The sequence below is a fragment of the Peromyscus californicus genome, unplaced genomic scaffold (assembly GCF_007827085.1).
Source record: "Peromyscus californicus insignis strain IS unplaced genomic scaffold, ASM782708v3 Scaffold_10__1_contigs__length_136768540, whole genome shotgun sequence".
Lineage (NCBI taxonomy): Eukaryota > Metazoa > Chordata > Mammalia > Rodentia > Cricetidae > Peromyscus > Peromyscus californicus.
The window spans coordinates 105,079,228-105,099,118 of NW_026294391.1; the positions used below are offsets into that span (position 1 = coordinate 105,079,228).

General features: G+C 39.6%; 1 protein-coding gene across 3 annotated transcripts in view; it reads right to left on the reverse strand.

Annotated features, from left to right (window-relative positions):
• The window catches only part of Thoc2 (THO complex subunit 2), a 116,304-nt gene extending 96,693 nt beyond the window's left edge, over positions 1 to 19,611 (reverse strand). For all 3 annotated transcript variants that reach the window (XM_052738485.1, XM_052738475.1, XM_052738467.1), the window contains exons 1-2: positions 19,506 to 19,611; positions 2,707 to 2,765 (exon numbers count right to left, since the gene is read on the reverse strand). In XM_052738485.1, the coding sequence (XP_052594445.1) occupies positions 2,707 to 2,765; positions 19,506 to 19,576 (130 nt within the window). In that variant the 5' untranslated portion in view covers positions 19,577 to 19,611. The remainder of the gene's footprint in view (positions 1 to 2,706; positions 2,766 to 19,505) is intronic.
• Positions 19,612 to 19,891: the final 280 nt, after the last annotated feature.

The window sequence follows — 19,891 nt, forward strand, 5'->3', positions numbered from 1 at the left end:
TCTTCATTGACTTTTGATGACTGATGTGGAAAGGCCCAGCTCACTGTGGGCTGGTGATCAAGCAAGACAAGTAAACCATGAGGAGCAAGCCAGTATGCAGCACTCCTCCATGACCTCTATATCAGTTTCTGCCTCTAGGTTCCTGTCTTTAGTTCCTGCCCTGACTTCCCTCAATGATTGACTACAAGCTATAAGAAGAAATAAACCCTTTCCTCCACAAGTTACTTTTAGTCATGGAGTTTTGTTACAGCAGGAGAAATCCTAACTAAGACAATGGTGCTTTAAAACTACAGAGCTAGCCAGAGTTGGAAAACTTTATACTTACATTCACAACATGCAGAAAAACATACAACCTTTATATATGAAAAAAAGTTCAGTGAACACTTTACATTAGTGCTAACACTTTAGAAAGAGCAGTTTTAAGCACAGAAACAGAGGGATACTTGCATATAAGTGTTTGATGTCAAGTTCTTTCAAAAGAGCAGTATGAGCTCTTAACTGCCAACAATGTTGTTTTATTGCTAAAAAGTAGGGATACCTTTTAAAGGGAACAAACAGTATGTACAATGGAAATTGTTTGCCTGAAATGAAATTAATTCCAAGGCATAATAAGGGATATGTACAAGACACTACCCATACTAAATCCAAGATAAAACAAAGGAGATCGGGGGCTGGAGAGATAGCTCAGTGGTAAAAAGAACTGGCTGCTCTACCAGAGGCTCTGGGTTCAATTCCCAACACCCACATGGCAGTTCACAACTGGCTCCCTCTTACGGCCTCTGCAGCACTGAACTCACACAGCACAAGACATACATGCAGGCAAACACTCATACACATAAAATAAAAATAAATTAAATTTTAAAAAGACCAAAGGAGATCTTAAAGAAAGGGTATTAAGTCAGTTTCTTCCATGCACAACCAAACAGGGCCTTAGACCAAAGATTAGCTACTGGCAGAGATCAACCAGTGGGTCTATGTGTTGAAGCAAACATTGAAATGGAAGAATACTGGTTATCAAGTCTAAGGCCACAATCCTAACTATTTTTGGATCCATGTGTAAACTAAAACAATGTAAATGAACTATAATTATATACTTGTTAAGGATCCATGCTCTTTCAAATCCAAAAGAGCAGTAACACATTAACTTTATAGGTTTAATTTTTTTCTTATCCACATAAAAAAATCAAAATTAAGTAAGAAGTTTAAAATAATAAGCATGGAGAAGAAAAAAAATTGAAAAACCTAGTGGTTTGGGAGTGTTTTCTTTTTCAGGGGGTCTCATAATGTATCCCAGGGTGGCTTCAAAACTCTCAATTCTCCTGCCTCTGCCTCTGCCTCCCCAGTGCCAGAATTTTTTATAAAGGAATACTTTCGTACTTTCCTAAATTTCCAGCAGTCAACTTAACTGAGGCAAACAAAAACATATAAACCTTGAAAGTCATTGTGAGTGATCATATCATACAAATTTTTTTTGCAGTACTAGAAACAGAAAATAGGACTTCCCATCTGCCTGACCAGTGCTCTATTTGTGAGCTATACATTTACAGCCCAATTATACGATTTTATAAAAAAGGTAAAAATCTTATTGTCGGTGTCATGCTAGAGACATTAAGGTTTTCGGTTTTGGGTTTTTATTTGGTGGGTTGTTTTAAAGACAGGGTTCCACTATACAGCTCTGATTGGCCTAGAACTCACTTCATAGCCCAGGCTGGCTTTGAAATCACAAAACTCATCTCAGCATTATAAAAGTTCTGGAATTACAGGAATGTGCCACCAAACCTAGCTGAGATGTTAAGTCTTAAAACAGAGCTTACTAAAATAACAGAAACCAAAACTTGCTGTTTCATTTGTTAAAAATACTTTCCCCTCAAGCCTTCATATGTTCCCTCTAATAAAGTATATTCTCTCAAGTTAATGTAATATTCAATTTTTGATAAAACCAAATTTTTCTATATGAAAAACACTGTTCTTAATCATCTATTCACAATGCCATAATGTAACTAAAATAAATTTTATAATTTTATAATTTATATATTTTGTTAAAATAGACAGTTATAAAAATATTGATTTCATACTGAAAAAACATTACAAGATTATCTTCAATAAAAGCCACAAATGAAAACACTATAAATCAGACACAATTGCTTTTATTCTAGCTTGTCTTCTGCCAAATCCGTGTGCTGAATTTTAAATTAATGAAGGTTAAACAGCAAAATCCCATAAAAGTACAATCTATATCCTGCTTAATTATGTAACGTTTTACTTAATAAAGCCTGTTTGTGATCTACAGCAAACAGCTCCTTTGCTTACGTTTTCATGACAACTGCCTTTAACAAGCTCCCCAGACACCAGCTGAACACAACCAGCTTTAGTAAAAGCACTGAATGGATTGTCTGGAAATCTTCTAGTGCAAAAACGATCAAAAGAGTTTTTCTTCCCAGGATAGCTTTCTTTCACATTTATGACTGGTACAGCTAACTACAGAAATCTAAACAAATGTACAAAATCTCAATAATGAAAGTCAGGCAGATGAAACAATGTGTGTATTCAAGATGTAAATCTTACTGTAACTACAGTTATAGTACTGACTATAAGGTCTTCTATTACATGCACTCTTAAACCTTTGATTTTCACACACAACACAACTGGAGATTTATAATTTTATCAAGCCAAAAATGATAGCTATGATACTTTTGAAAATCATACCTCTGTAAGTCGAACTGTCATGGCTTTTATTTTCACTGAGAATCCGGCATAAATGCAAACTAGAATAAAAACAAACAAAATCTGTCAATTTCCAATCCTAAAAACACTTGATTCCTAAGGAGCAAGTTTATCTCCTAAAAAGTATATGGAAATTTCCCAGATACATTTAAATACCTATGATCATGACAAAATAGCCAACCCCAATCTTCTAACCCATCAGAACTAGAGAATGATCAATCATCCATTATTCTGAAAAACTGGCAAATAATTTTTTACATCAATTTTTTCTGCCTCTCATATGTAAACATGGGGTAACCCAGTATTAGATAAGAAATGTCTCTACTGGGCATAGTAGTGCATGATTTTAATTCTAGGATTCAGAAGTGAAGACAGAAGAATCAGCCTCTGCTAACATAGCAAATTTGAGACCCTATCTCAAATGAAATGTCTCCATTTTCAACTATTTCAGCCAATAAAGAGGGAAAGGTAGATAAGGAATCTAGATTTCTCTGTCGCTCGCTCACTCTCTTTCTCTCTCTCTCTTTCTCTCTCTCTCTGTCTCTCTCTCTCACAAAGGCTAGAACATAAAAGGGTCACTATGGGGGAGGGTAGCAGAAAGAAGAGAGAATGATTGGAGTTGAATGTGATTACAGTAAATTGTATACATAAACGAAAATATCATGAGACCCATGATTTTGTAAATTAAAATATGCCAATAAAATGATAGAATTAGAACATCTTCATTTTAAGACGTCTAAATAAAAAAAAAATTCACCATCTGTCAATGGCTGTTCACATCATAAAAACAGAGTACAAACATTATGTCCCAGCTACTGATGAAAAAATACACCACCCCAGAGGAAAGAGAATGTCAAAGAAATACTGCATTCTCATCTTCACTGTAACACTACAGATAACATGCTATATGCTACAAAGTAAGACAATACAATGCAAAAAATTTAAAGGTAGTTGTAGATGAAATGAGATTGGCAAAGAGGTGGTGACTACTGAACTACATCAAACTAGAAAACGTGCAAACCACAATAAAAACAAAACAATCAAAACAGCAAAAAGGGCCAACACTGAGGATGAGAAGTAATATATTGTGAATAGGAGCATCCCTTATCTATAATGCTTAGAGCCAAAACTATTCCAGAACATCGGTTTCTTTCATATCTCAGTTCAGAATATTTTCATGTACCTACGATGTCTGAGGGAGGACAGATTGAAGCATAACACAAAATTCATTGTTTCGTATATACCTTACGTATAGATCCTGACAGTAACTCTTTAATAACTCATTTGTATTTATGGACCGGTGTTTTGCCTGCATGTATGTCTGTGGGAAGGTGTCAAATCGCCTGGGACTGGACTTAGAGACAGCTATGAGCTGTGGCTGTTGGGAACTGAACCCAGGTCCTCTGGAAAAGCAGCCAGTGCTCTCTCCAGTCCCCCTTGCAGGAATTTTTTAAAGATTCGTTTTTATTTGTGTATGTTTGTATTAGTGTATACCATGTTCAGGCGCCTGGGGAGGACAGAAGGTGTCAGAGATCCCCTGGAGCTAGAGTTACAGGCAGTTGTAATCTGCCCAACAGGTGCTAGGACCTGAACTCAGAACCTCCACAAGAGCAGTTAAGTGCTATTAACTGCTAAGTCATTTCTACAAACCCCTAACAATAACCTTACATAATATTTTAAAATTTTGTACATTCAACAAAGTTTACTATACAGCACACAAGACATTTGTCATTTTACTCCTCTGTAGGCAGACTTGCACGCAAGAACCTGGACATGCACAGAAAAGGTGTTATTGTAGCTGAAAGGGAGGAACGGGGGCTTGTTTTTCTTGGAGACACTAAAGAAACTCTGTTCTTTCAACCTGTCAGTTATGGAAGTTTCCACCTGTGGTATCTCAGTGCTAAAGAAGTTCTGACTTTGGAACATCTCCAACCTCAGCTTAGGCATGTCCAACTCTTCTTCCCTCCCTCCTTTTCAGAAGAATTATCACTCTTATGCTTACAAGCACATTTGTCCTTATATTTGATTGCTTTTGCTCTTACCAGCAGCACTTTCTCCCCCATACACATACTCTGGGTGATCTCATCCACTTCTAAGGCAGTAATTCTTATGTGTATCTATCTCCAATTTTATCTCCACACCAAATCATATTTATAACTGCAACTGGATTTTCTGAGAGCTTGGTAGACATGCTAGACAAAAAAGTACTCGATCCTAAAATCTTGGACATCATCTTTCAGCATAGCTGCAACCCAGAGACTATCTAAATAATTATTACTGTTTAAGAATAAAATCCCTATTTCATTTATTATTAATTTATGTAATTCCAGAACACAGAGTTAGAGTATAGTCCAGCGGGAAGCCACTTCTTAGCATGCATCAGGCCCTGGGTTCAACCTCCACCATCTACAAAAAAATATTCCTGAGCTATGAAATATTCGGTTTCTTGAGATATGCATTCCACTGGCTCTGCCTCTGGAGTGCTGGCCTAGCTTTTAGTTTGGGGGACAGGCTGGCCTTGGCACACTTGATCCTACTGCCTCAGTGTCACAAGCACTGAGATTCCAAGTATGCAATATCACATCCCATGCTGCCCTTTTTTAGATACTCTGATAAAGTGATAAGTTTGCATAAAGAATTCCTACTCAACATTAAATTATTAACAGTTGCGTGCATAGAAACTTCTTGTACATCTACTTTTTTTCTCAGACAGGGTCTTCTTATTTAGGGTTGAATAGTAGTCACTATGTAGCTTAGACTAGCCTCTAATTCAATGTAATTCTCTCACATCAACCACCCAAAGTGCTGGGATTATAGACAGTCACCATCATTCAATAGCCAGCACAGTTGTTTTTAACTGTAAGCTTAACTATCTTGTTTTTACAGAACACCATTTTTTTCCACTTGAAAACAACTAACAAGTTATGACTACTGAGACCAAGATATTTGGCAGGCCATTTTCTCAAAAATGAACTGAGTTTGTCCCTTTGAGGAAAACAACAGAGTATTAATTCAGTGAAAAATATTTCCAAGTAGCCAATGTATGATGTTATAAAATGACACATGGATAAAAGATCCACTCCAAATGAAAGAGAAATAAAATGGATTTTATTTACAATGTATCAAAATGTCACTGCTTTGTATTTGTTTGGGGGGGTATATGTTTTAGGGGTTTCTGGTTTAGTTTCTTTTCTTTAACTTTTTTGTTGGGGAGTATTGGGAAGGCACACTCTCACTACACTGCTCTAGCTGGCACAGAGCTGACTATATGGACCAGGCTGACCTGGAACTTGCAACAGTCCTCCTGCCTCTGCTTCCTGAGCACTGGCTTTACAGGCATGCACCACCACCATACCTGGCACTAATGTAGTTTAAACTACCACTTGGGGTATAGGGAGAAAGGATCACCTGAGCCCTTGAAATCGAGACACGTCTGAGGGAAAAAAAAATTTAAAAGTAGGGCCAGTGAGGTGATGACTAAGCATAGGGGCTGAGTTCAATCCCTGGAAGGAGAAAACTGACCCTCCCACACACATACATACACAGTGAGAGAGAGAAAGAATTTTGACAGGATATCAAACAATATGCATAATTACCAAAAAAGTCCAATACAATTGTGCTGCCCTTGCCAACTATTTAGCTGTATGAGGCTAGATTTTCTTCATAACCTCAATCACAACAATCTATTACCATCCCTAACTCACAATAAAAATCAATGCCAGGTTAAAAAAAAAAAAGACTGAAAAATGAAGGGCTGGCAAGACGGCTTAACAGATAAAGGCTCTTGCCACCAAGCCTGAGAATTTGAATTGAATTCAAGGAACCTACACAAAAGTGGAAGGAGAGAAGTGACTCCACAAAGCTGTTCTCTGACTGACCACCACATGCAAGCAATAGCGCTCCCTCGCTCGCGCTCTCTCTCGCTCTCTCGCTCTCTCTCTCTCTCTCTCTCTCTCTCTCTCTCTCTCTCTCTCTCTCTCTCTCTCTCCATACACATTCACATACACAAAATAATAATAATTTTTTATTTTAAATAAAAATGAAAAGAACCTGGGTGTCAGCCGGGCTGTGGTGGGGCACACCTTTAATCCCAACACCCGAAAGGCAGAGGCAGGCAGATCTCTGTGAGTTTAAGGCTAGCGTGGTCTACAAAGCCAGTTTCAGGACAGACAGGGCTACACGGAGAAACCCTGTCTGGAGAACCTGAGTGTCATTAATACCAGCACTCCTGAGGTGGAGGCAGGATGACTGCCTTGAATTTGAGGCCAGACTGGCCTACACGGTGAGTTCCCGGGTAGATTACAGATCAAGACCCCATTTCAAAAGTAAAATTAACTTCCTAAAGTAATATAGGACACCTTAATTAAGGTTGGAGTCAAAAAGGAGCATTCCAGCACTCAGAGGACTGAGGCAGGAAGATTGTCTTGAGTTACAGGAAAGTCTGGACTAGCATAAAACCCTGCCTCAAAAAAAAAAAAAAAAAAACCCGGACAAGGAAGTGGGAAAGGGAGACATTAAGTAAGCATAAAGTGTACTAATATAGCAAATAGTGGATAAATTTGATGATATTAAAATGAATCATTTGTATTCATCACAAGTCACCATTAATCCCAAGTGTAGTGGCAGATGCTAATCATTAAGTTCAGACCACCCTAGGCTATACAGCCAGACCTTATCTCAGAAACAAACAACAAAAGATCACTATCAAGCTAGGCGGTGGTAGAGCACGCCTTTAATCCCAGCACTCAGAGCCAGCCTGGGCTACAGAGTGAGTTCTAGGAAAGGCTCCAGAGCTACATAAAGAAATCCTGTCTCAAAATACAAAAAAAAAAGTCACTATTAGCCAGGCATGATGGCATATTCCTAGCACATATTAGCACATGGGAGGGTGAGGAAGGAAAATTTGTCATGAGTTAGAAGCCAACCTAAGCTACACAGAGTTCCAGGACATCCAGAGCTACACAACCAAGTCCAAACCTCAAAAAATCAAATGGTTAAGGTCACTGTTTTAAGATTGAATATGTTCTTAGTACATATAACCCACAAACAACATGAAGAACCTCAAAAGAGCAAAGAAAAATTAAATTGAAACACAAACAAAAGACATAAAGATCTTCAAAAGGATAAATCAGAACTTCCAAAGACCAATACTGTATTAAAATGATGCTCAATGAAAATATAAGCCACAATGATGTATACTACTGCATACAAACCACACTGGCTTTTTCTAAGTTTTTTTGATGCTCTTATTTTTGAAACAAGGTTCCATGTTGTCCAGGCTAACCTTGAATTCCTGATTCTCCTGTCTCAGATTGACTAATCTTCAAATCCTCATTACTATGTGACATTAACTTTAGAAGTCAGGTATGGTGACACATGCCTATAACCGCAGAATTTATGAGGTGAAATATGGAGGACCAAAACATAAATGTCAAAATAATGATTACCACAGAGGAGGTAAAAAGAGAGATCAGAAAAAGAGGTTATGTTACTCTGATGGCAATGTAAAATAGGTGGTATATGCATTTTGGTTTTTGTTTCGTTAATATGCTTTTTGTTTTGGTTTGGTTTGGTTTGGTTTGGTTTTGAGACAGGGTCTTAGTAACCTTAGCTGGCCTAGAACTCACTAAATAGATCAGGCGGGCTTTGAACTCAAAGAAATTTGCACGTCTCCGAGTGCTAGGATTAAATACATGTCCATCCAGTCTAGCTGTTAAATTGCTTTTTGGCAGTAGGTCGGCTTTGTAGCTGAGGCTGGCCTCAAATTCAAGACTCTCCTGCTTTAGTCTCTGAATGTTGGTTTACAGGCATTTACCCCTGTATCTGACTTTCATTTGAATTGTATAATTTTCTAAGCTCTGCACATTAGTATTTAGGAACTTCTCTATATTTTTGTTCAATTTCACAATTTAGAAAAAAATCTTGCCGGGCGGTGGTGGCACACGCCTTTAATCCCAGCACTCGGGAGGCAGAGCCAGGCCGGATCTCTGTGAGTTCAAGGCCATCCTGGTCTACAGAGTGGGTTCCAGGACAGGCTCCAAAGCTACACAGAGAAACCCTGTCTCGAAAAAAATCTTACAGGTCAACATTCTTTGAGATATGATCTCAATATGTAGCCTTGACAGGCCTGGAATTCACTCTGTAGACCAGTCTGTCTTTGAACTCACAAAAGTCTGCCTGTCCCTGCCTTTTGAGTACTGTGATTAAAGGCATGCACCACCATGTCCAGCCATGCCAACCTTTTAAAGTAGAGGAAGAGAACCAATGAATTCATATTATAAGAGTTTCTTTCCTTCTTTTATGAGATTTTCAGAAGTACTATATTTACATCATTTCCACTCTACCCTTTTTTACTTCCAACTCCTGCGCCCCCTCCACTCCCTCTCAAATTTATAAGCATGCCCCTGGTATGTGCTAAGCCCAGAGTTCAATCCTCAGCACTGGAGGAATAAGCTTATGATTCTCTTTATATATCCTATCTTATGCTAATATGATGCCACAATAATACCATCACCTACAGAAATTATCTACGCTGAAATTATAGAAATTATCTATTAGCACACTTCGACACCTTGCCACTCTGTATCATATATTTTGATACTCCATTTGTTGGTTAGAAAAAGGCAACAAAATAAACATCTGCTGGTCCACAATTCACTTACAATTTTTTTTCTTTGCTGTTGTGCTACTGAGGATTGAACCTACGGCCTTGCATGAGCTAGGCAAGCATTCTGTCAATAGGATGTATCCTTATCCCTCTTCTGTTTTCTTTTTCTTTTGACAGTCAGTCTGTCCAAGTTTATCAAGCTAGCCTTGAAGTCACTCTGTAGCAAACCACAAACTATGATTTTCCTGCCTCCAGTAACACCAATCCCAGCTACAAAATTTTCAAAATTAAGAATAAAAAGCCAATGAAAAGAAATTACAAATTAAATCTGCATAAAATTTGAAAATCCCGTTATAAACCACCCACCACCTATTAAAAATTTATTCAACTAGTAAAGAATATCAGACAAGGCTAGCAAGATGATGGCTCAGTGGACTAAGACCTTGTCTCAAAAAAAAAAAAAAACTTGCCAGTAGAGAGAATTTTCACGTATTCTCAGTACTAAGGAAAAAATCTGAGGCAGCGCTTCTCAACCTGTGGGTCTTGACCCTCACAAGGGTCATATATCAGATATCCTACATATCAGATATTTACATTGTGATTTATAACAGTAGCAGAATTATACTTATGAAGCAGTAACAAAATAATTTTATGGTTGGGTGTGGGAGCCCACAGGTTTCCTAGTGAGAACTTACTGAGGGACAGAGAATCTGAGCTTGCTTTACCTAGGAGGGTTGCATAAAGACATGATTTGGTCATGGGTGTGTTTACCAGGTGTTTGAAAGGGTCTACACTTGGCTATACGTGTGGTTTGACTTAGCAAGGGGGAGGTCTTTTACTCCGCCCCTTGGCATTGTTATAAAAAGCCCTTTTGAAGCGGGGTGGTGGTGGCCCCTGCCTTTAATCCCAGCCCACAGGAGGCAGAGCCAGGCGGATCTCTGTGAGTTCGAGGCCAGCCTGGTCTACAGAGCGAGATAGATCCAGGACAGGCACCAAAAATACACAGAGAAACCCTGTCTTGAAAAAAAAAAAAAGAGCCCTTTTGAATAAACTTCAAGGCTCCCAAAGCTACCCTGTGTTTCTGTCTTTCTGCTTGCCATCTATGTCTCTCTTTCTATCTGTTATTTCCTAATTCCTCCCTCCTCCACCTAAGAACCCTTCAAAAGGTGGGAGTGGGCTCCCACAGTTGGGTGGAGGGTGTTTCCACAACATGAGGAACTGTATTAGAGGGTCGAAGCATTAGGAAGGCTGAGAACCACCTCAGATTCTGAGATGATGGATATGCCAATTACCCTGGTCTGAAGATTACACACAAAACAAAGTCCACATAACCCAAGCTAACCTTAAACTTACTATGTAGCTGAAGCTGGCATTGAACTCCTGATCCTCCTGCCTCCACCTTCCAAATGTTGAGGGTACTCAGCTTTGTATACATGTACAGAAACCCCACTGTGGGCTGAGGATGTGGTTCAGCTGACCTAGTTGATCACCTAGCATGCATAAGCCTTGGATCTGATTCCCAGCAGCACACAAACCTGGTATGGTGATGGCAAACACCAAATTCCAGAGCTTGGGAGATGGTAGCAGGAAGATCAGAAATTCAAGGTTAACCTGAGTTATAACAATAAGCTTGAGGCCAGCCTTCGAAGCATGACGTGTTGAACGAAAGGCAGGAGGGAGGGAGATGAAAAAGAAATTGGAGCCAGCTGTAGCACTTCCCACACTTGAAATCCCTAGCCCTTGAAAGACTGAGGCAGGCTTGACAAGTTCAAGGCCAGCATGGAATACAGAGTAAAGTCCTGTCTAAAAAGGGGAGGATGGAGAAATTTTATTTCTCCTTCTTATGACAAATGCATTTGTTCCCTCACATTTTTGACAGCTTCATCTTTTGCTACTTTCAGCAATGTTTTTTCAATATGCCTTCCAATGATTGAGGAAGGATTGTGTCAGTGTTCCACACTCCTACCTAAGGTACAGTCATCATTACATAACTAAGAAATAATTGAAATGTCATTCTATATTATCAGTCCCTAGGCCGCAAGCACATTTATTAGCCTGCAGATAATATTGTCATCGTAAGCTATTAATTAGCACCTCAAAGATTTGTTCAAATTGTGTACAAAATCATTAATGGGTTATCATAGTCAGGTGATTCACTTGCATAACAGATATGTGTGTTGCCTTACTATAAAATGGGAATTCTTTATATACTAGAAAGCCAAAAACAACCAGTAGTAATTTTCACATGATAAGAACTGCAGATTTAGCCAATAGTGACCCTGAATACCAGTAATCCCAGAACTTAAAACCTGAGAAAGAAGATGGAAAGTTCAAGACTGACCTAGGATATAGGAGTACTTAGTCTCAAAAAATATTTTCAGGTATAGATTTAACTATGTTCTTCCTAAGCAATGCACTAATAGTAAACAAGCAAGTATACTTAGAAGTAATTGGTTCTGAATGTTGCATCTGTCTTAGCTGTCGAACACTTCTAGTAAACTAACCTACATTACAGAAGGATGACAAACAAAACAACCTCGAATAGTTGCCCATTCTAATATGACCTTAAACTTATTCAAATGTTCTATCTCAGTTTAAAAATCAGTATTATTTCACTCTCTTAATATTTGAGTTTACCAGTTTTTCCACTTTTCAAACAGTTTTGTGCCATTATGGAAATGCTGCCTCAACTCCCTGAGAACAAGGACAGAAATTTACATTCTGTCAAAGATCTGTGAAAATCTGAATGAAATGAGTTATGTTCTTCTAATGATTTCGGAAGTATATTGTGAATGCTTCTTAACATGAGTATTTAGCTGTTCATCTTTCTTACTCCCCATTTTTTCAGCAAGAAGGAAACACAAACAAGCCTGAATTACTTATGCTCACAGCTTGCAAGCTTGCTTCACATATAAAAGACTGATGGTCACCTATGTTTCACTTAGGTTTTTTGTTGTTGTTGTTGTTAAAGCAAAGTGCTTCCTTCCTCTATTATCAATGCTATAACAAAAATATTATCCTCAAAAATGAATACTAGGACAAAACCATCAAGTGCCACAAAAACTTATCAAGAAAGCAAGAAATGTTATAAAAGACAAATTAACAAAAGCTCTACCCTTGTAAGTAGGAAAAATCAGTTACATTAATGGCACTCACTCCATTTCAGCATTATAAAATAACTTAGCAAACAAAAAGCAGTAACTTAATAAATTCCTAATGTTGCATCAACATTTTCTGAAGAATGAATTTCTATTACTAGAAAAACAGATGAAGATTTACATTTCGTTCATGAATACAATTTAAAATATGAAATCCAATTAGAAAAGGTTTCAGGGCCAGAGATGTAGCTCAGTTGTTAGAGTGCTTGCCAATGTATGAGGCCCTGGGTTTGATCCCCAGTGCCACACAAACTAGGTGTGATATCATGGGTCCATAGCTACCCTTGCACTTGAGAAGTGAAGGTATGAGATCAGAAATTCAAGGTCATCCTCAGCTACACAGACAGTTCAAGGCCAGCCTGGAATACATAAAACTGTCTCAAAAAAAAAGTTTCAGGTGCTGGGGACAAAGCACTTAGGACACCAAAGAAGAAGAATTACCAGGAGTTCTAGGCCAGTATGAACTACGCAAGTTTCAGGCATACCCAAGCTCCTTAAGAATTATTGAATAAAACAATTACCTTTAGGAGTCCTATACTGTTCTGATACCTCTTGGGGAAAAAACATGTTACAAGTTTTATCATTTTTTTTAAAGACTTAAGATTTCTTTTTGGTGTATGCATGTGTGCTTAAATATGTGCACCATGAGCACTGCATGCAGGAGCCTGCAAAATTAGAAGAGGATGACATATACCCTGGAACTGCAGTTATGGGCCCCCATCCTAGAGCTGGAATCCCCAGTCCTTAGAGCAGTAAGTGTTCTTAACTGTTGAGATAGCTCTTCAGCCCCCAAAGATTTCTTTTTATTGTTTCAATTATGTGTATTGTGTGTCTCTGAGTGTGTGCATGTCATGTATAGCATCCAAGGATGCTAGAGGTAATGAATTCCTTTGCAGTTGGAGTTACTACTTGTAACTGGTCACCCAACATGGACAATGGGAATAAAATTCTGATCTTGTGGAAGAGCAGTCCATGTTCTCACACTGAGCCATCTCTCTAGCCCTAGAAGTTCTATAATTATCATTTAAAAATATATTTGGTGGGCCAGAGAGGTGTCTTAGTGGATAAACGGACTTGCTGCCAAGCCTGATGACCTGAATTCAATCCCCTGGTCCCACATGGTGGAAGGAAAAAACCAACTACCACAAATTGTCTTCTGACCTCCATCCTAGCATGCACAATTGGGCACACACACACAATTTTAAAATGTTAAAAATAAGTGACAACTTTAAATGTATATATACATATACATATAATCTCTAGAAACTAATAGTGTATAGGTATGTGAGGGATAGACTGTTTTGATGGACAACAATTATTTTTTCTGCTTTATTACCTAACAAAACTTATTTAAGTTCTTCTATCTAACAGACAGTTGGTTTTCATGGAGCACAGTTACATATTTGTCCTCCTTAAAACCTCTGGCAGTCATGAATTTGAAAGAGTGAAAAAAGAGTTAGTTATATGGAAGGGTTTGAAAGGAAGCAAGGGAAGGGGAAATGATGTAATCCCATTATAATCTCAAAAACTAAAACACAATTTTTTCAAAGTTCTGGTAGTCCCTATGGTGGTGGACACAGTAAAAGAAGGTTTTGAAGACCCCAGAAAAGGGTTACAGTTGTTAGCTGGAGAGTTGTCAGGGAAACTGCAGGCTACTTTGAGACAGGAAGTCTAAAAGTCTCAGACAGAAGCAATGATATCTATAGCCACAAATTACTAGCGCAGCTTGAATAGGAAACCCTTCTTGTTTAGGACTGCCACAGGCACATTGTGCAAGAAAATGCAGCTATTGATTAATGCAGTGGAGTATCAATTAGATGTACATTCCTAAGGTCTCTGCCTTAGCATTGTCTTTTTATTATATCAGGTATACTGTTCTGATGATTGTGGTAGTGGTATCAGGAATAAAAAAAAATTAAGGAACGTTTCACTAAAAAAATAAAATGCCCCACAGTTTGGGCTGGGTTTTGTTGTTGTTGTTCTTGGTTGGTTTGGTTTTTGTTTTTCCTTTTTTTCAGTGCTGAGGATCAAACCCAGGGACTCTGAGTATGCTGTGCAATTGCTTTACCTTTGAACTTATTTCCAGTATCATGCTGCTTTTAGCACTACAGACACTGTAACTCTCACCATAACTATATACTGGTAACATGCTACAGATAAGAAAAACTTGACAACCTCATGAAACACAACTTTCAAAACACATTTTAAAAAGCTGGGCAGTAGGGGTGTCCGCCTAGTCCCAACACTTGGGAGGAGGAGGCAGGCAGATTTCTGAATTCAAGGCCAGGCTGGTCTACTTACTTAGGGAGTTCCAGGACAGCCAGGGTTACACAAAGAGATCCTGTCTCAGAAAAAAAAATACTTTAAAAACGTAATTTTATAAACCTATAAATGTATTCATTCTACCCTCATTTTTAACATTTCCAGTTGCTGTTTTATATTTAAGACACTGTTTCCAAACAAAGAATTTTTTTGCATATATTTTCAATACCATTTGTTTTAACAAGATGAAAATGCCAATATCTCTAGCATGATTTTTTTTTTTTTTTTTTGGTTTTTCGAGACAGGGTTTCTCTGTGTAGCTTTGCGCCTTTCCTGGAACTCACTTGGTAGCCCAGGCTGGCCTCGAACTCACAGAGATCCGCCTGGCTCTGCCTCCCGAGTGCTGGGATTAAAGGCGTGCGCCAGCACCGCCCGGCACTAGCATGATTTTTTAAACCCTCTAAAATTAAGCTATATGAAAAAGTTTCACATAAGGAAAAGAAGTCAAATAAATGAAAACAAAGTACAGGATGGTGATGTGTTTAAAATATTTAAATAGTGATTTTTTTTTTAAATGTCATTATGGCAGGGCCTGATAGTGCAGGCCTATGATCCCAGACATTTGGGAGGCTGAAATGGGAAGGCTTCATGTTCAATGCTGGTCTGGGCAGCTGAACAAGACCCTGTCTCAAAATGTAAGATTAAAGGGCTAAAGATGTAATTCTGTTGGTACAGTGCTTGCCTTAGTATGCCATATGGCCTGGGTTCAATCCCCAGTACTGCATAAACCAGGTGTGGTTTTCGTATAATTCCAGAACTTGGGAAATAGAGGGAAAATCATAAATTCAAAGTCATTCTCAGTTATACAGCATTTTAAAGCCACCTTTGCATACATGAGACACTGTCGTTAAAAAAGGAAGAAGCAGCAGCAGCCATCACCTGGCAGAGGTAGGGCATGCCTTTAATTCCAGCACTCAGGAGGAGGATCTCTGTGAGTTCAAGGCCGACCTGGTCTACAGAGTAAGTTCCAGGACAGCCAGAGCTACACAGAGAAACCCTGTCTTGAAAAAAAACAAAGGAAGAACGAACAAAAGAAAGAAAGAAAGAAAGAAAAATAAAAATACAAAATGGGCTGGACATAAAGGAAAATGAAATCATGACATCTGTAGGAAAACAGATAAAACAGGAAATCTTGTATTTAAGCAAATTTAAACAAAATTATCTAGACTAAGAAAGACAAATACCATGTTTTTAAATGTACATATAGATATGCATAGGTAACGAAAGTAGAAAGAGATGAGAGAGAAGGAGAGACCTTAAGAAAGAAAAGGGTAGATTAAGAATAGGTAATGGCCGGGCTGTGGTGGCGCACGCCTTTAATCCCAGCACTCGGGAGGCAGAGCCAGGCGGATCTCTGTGAGTTCGAGGCCAGCCTGGGCTACCAAGTGAGTTCCAGGAAAGGCGCAAAGCTACACAGAGAAACCCTGTCTCGAAAAACCAAAAAAAAAAAAAAAAAAAAGAATAGGTAATGGAGGTCAGCCATGGTGGTGTATGTCTTTAACCCCAGCACTTACCAGCCTGGTCTACAAAGTGAGTTCCAGGCCAGCCATGGAACTCTTACATAGTAACAGCTTGTCTCAAATTAAAAAGAAAAAAAAAGAGTAGATATGGAATATATGTGACATAAAAGCAAACTGTAGGACTACTTAGGAGGAGAAAGGTGACCAGCAAGAGGTTGGTAGAGGAAAGCAGTAGGAAGGAAGCCAGCAAATTAAAGTATAACATATGTATGAAAATGCCATAATAAAACCTATTGCTTTGTATGCTAATGTAAATAATTTTGTAAAGGGCTGAAGATATAGCTCAGTAGTAGTACTTGCCTAGTATGTACAAGGCCTCTAGGTTCATCTACCAGTAAGGCAAAACTTAAGTAAAATAATTCATTATATTATATAGCTTCAGTTTTGGGGGTTTTTTTTAGGTATTTTTAATTGTGTATATGTTTGTGAATGTGTGTGTGTGTAATACAGGCACCTGAAGAGGCAAGAGGTGTTAGATCCCCTGGAGCTGGAGTTACAGACTATGAACTATGAACCATCAGATGTGGGTTTTGAGAACTAAATTCAGGTCCTCTAGAAGCACAGTAAGAGCTCCTAACCCCAAGACATCTCCCCAGTCTATGCAGCTTTGTTAAATTTTCTTTTAGCTTTCATTGTTTTGTTTGAGAAAAGGTTTCACTATGTAGCCCCTGTTGACCTCAAACTCATGGGACCCTCCCCTCATCCTCCCAAGTGCTAGGATTACAGGTGTTAGCCACCACACCCAGTTATTCCATCCAACTTTAAATTCTCAGCTAGTATAGTGGTACATGACTATAATCTTAGCACCCAGAAGAGCTTTATAAATTCAAGGTCAGCATGAGCTACAAGGTCATTGTCTCAGAAAATGAGATAAGTCCTCTTAATATAACAGGAATTATATATATTTATATAATCATTAAGCTAATCACACTGATTTGGATCTACTATAATTCAAACCACATTCCACAAACTATGCAGTAAATACACACATGAAAACCCTAAGTACAGTTTTTAAGTAGCTCTTTTAACACTAGGTAGCATGGACCATGTAAAAATATATAAACTCAAAATTCCATTTTAACTAGATATTCTTGACTTCATACATCACTTAGTTTTTCTCCAACCATTGCCAGTTACAAGTGAAGCAGAACTCCTCCTATTCCTAATACTCATTTTAAGGTGGAAGCAAAAACATTAAACTAAAAAAAAAAAAAAACAGCTAGGCCTGTGGATGCACCTCACTGATGGAGCACTTACTACCAAATACACACACACACAAAATCCACCTGGAGAAGGAAGCTAAGCAGCCCACAAACATGACCTTCCATAACGAATAAATAGGTTTTAGACAGTAAATAACAATGAACTGGATTATGTGTTTGGGGAGGATTACCCCCAAATATATGAAGCTTTAGTTGAGTTGCTTCCCAACTTGCCTTATCAGCACTCAAGGGATCTAATAGGTATTTGTTAAATAGTACATAAAAATTAAAAATGAATAAGCATCTTACATGTGAGACATACATACCTGTGAGTTAACAAAACAGTAGGGCACAATAAGTATATGCTGGACCAAAAGAAATAAGAGATGTCATCACTTTTCTTCAAGGACCTCTCAATTTATTGGCAAACAAGAGTATACACACATGAAGCCAGAGGCCAATTAATTGCTAACTAAAGAGGTAGAGCCTGTAAGTGCAAGAACTGTCCCGAGAAGTTTAAATATCTAAAAGCTGGAATAATATTACTTTTAATAGCTATCACTTGAACACTTACTATAAGCCAAGTGCTTTACAGACATTTAGTCTTCACAACAATCCTTTGAGTAGAGTGCTTATTATTCCCAATTTACTCAAGGGGAAACAGTCGAAGTGGTTAAGAATTTACCAAGGTCACTCAGCTAGTTAAGTGGGCTAAGCTAGCCGCTTATGCAGACAATCCAACTCTAGGATTCACACTGTTAAGTTCATGGAATAGCAAAGGGAGTTGTCGGCGGGAGTTAAGTCATTTTACAAGAATGAGATCCTGCAATGCGTGTCTGGTGCTTAGTTCCTTCGAAGTAGCAAAGTTTCAGAGATTCCTATCTTCCCGCTAGCAACTGAGAACCTGACACTGAACTGAAGTGTGGGAGTGGAAGGAGACAACCCTAACAGCTAACAAGAATTAATCTCATTTAGGATTGACTACTAAGCTTCCAAAGCGATTCAGACGAAGAAATTAGAACTTTTTTTTTTTTTTTCAAATCAATGGTTAATTTTGCTATTTAAACGGGGAGTGGGGGTGGGGTGGCTATTTGGGGCGAGAAAACCTCTACCGTGGCAAATTACCAGGCGGGGGTTACCAAATAAGTTTACGACTTAAAGGGGAAAAAAAAAACATCGTAAAGTACTAAAAAAGCTTCGGGGGGGGGGGGCAGAATTAGCTACAGTTCCAGGCCAAAATGGGGTTTCATCAACATTGAATGATGAAAAGTTGAATCCAGCCCGAATCCACTCGGAGGTGACATGCCGGTAGGGACTTGGCAAAAAGCGGCAATCCCTGCCACACTTCCCCCAAGGACCGCAGGGCCAGGGCAGTGCAAGCTGGCGCTCCCCAAGAAACCGGAGGTTCCAAGCCTGGCTGTCCCTGACGCCCCAAGCTCCTCTGCCACTGGCGGCTAGGACCGTAGAGAGTTCGGGACAGTTCGCCCTCCTAAGACTTTGGGCATAGGAGAGGCCAGGCGCCAAACTGCGGGAGTCGCCTTAGGTGCAGAGTGATGAAATGGGACAGGGAGGAAAATGTCAAGTATGGACCCAACAACCGCCGGGCGCGAACCCACGGAGAGAAAAGCAGCCAAGTGAGCCGAGGCAAAAGGAGAGACAGACAAAAAGAGACAGAGCAGGAGCACTGGGGGACCTGAAGGGACAAGACGGAAGTTCTGCTGAGAGACCAAAAGGAAGCAGGGCTCCGGTGGACCGCAGGGCTTTCCCGGAGGTCGGGGAAAGGAGGCGCTTGATGGAGGATACCGGTTCCGTTCCTCCGGCAGTTCGAAACTCCTAACCAACAATCCCTAATCGTCACCCGGGTGGGGGAGGGGGCGCCGCTCCCCCCTCCCGCCCCCGTACCCCACTTCCGAATGTGGCCAACGCCCCAGCTTCAGCGTGCCCGGCGCCCGTCCCCAGCCCGAACACTCACAATTCGCCTCTCCCTGATTTCTCCCAGTTCTTTATCCACTCTGCGGGAACCACCACCGCTGCGGCCGCCATCTTCCCCTCACTAGTAACAGTGGCCCGGATGTGTAGCTCGCGAGCTAGGGGTCAAAGGGGAGCACCGCCCACGGGGAGTGACGGAAGCTGGGAGTTCGGTTTTAGATTTCCCGCCCCACCTACCTCCCCACCCAACGGAAGCCCCAGGCCTGGCTGACAAAGAGGTGGCAGACGCCGGTGGTCCCTTTCGCTAGTATCTGTCAGGACCGCGCCCTCAACAGTATTCGTGTTTTACTTACCTTTAGAATGGGAAAAAAAAAATTAAAGACATTAAAAAACGCCAGGCCCGGACCGCTTGTAGCCTTTATGCTCCTG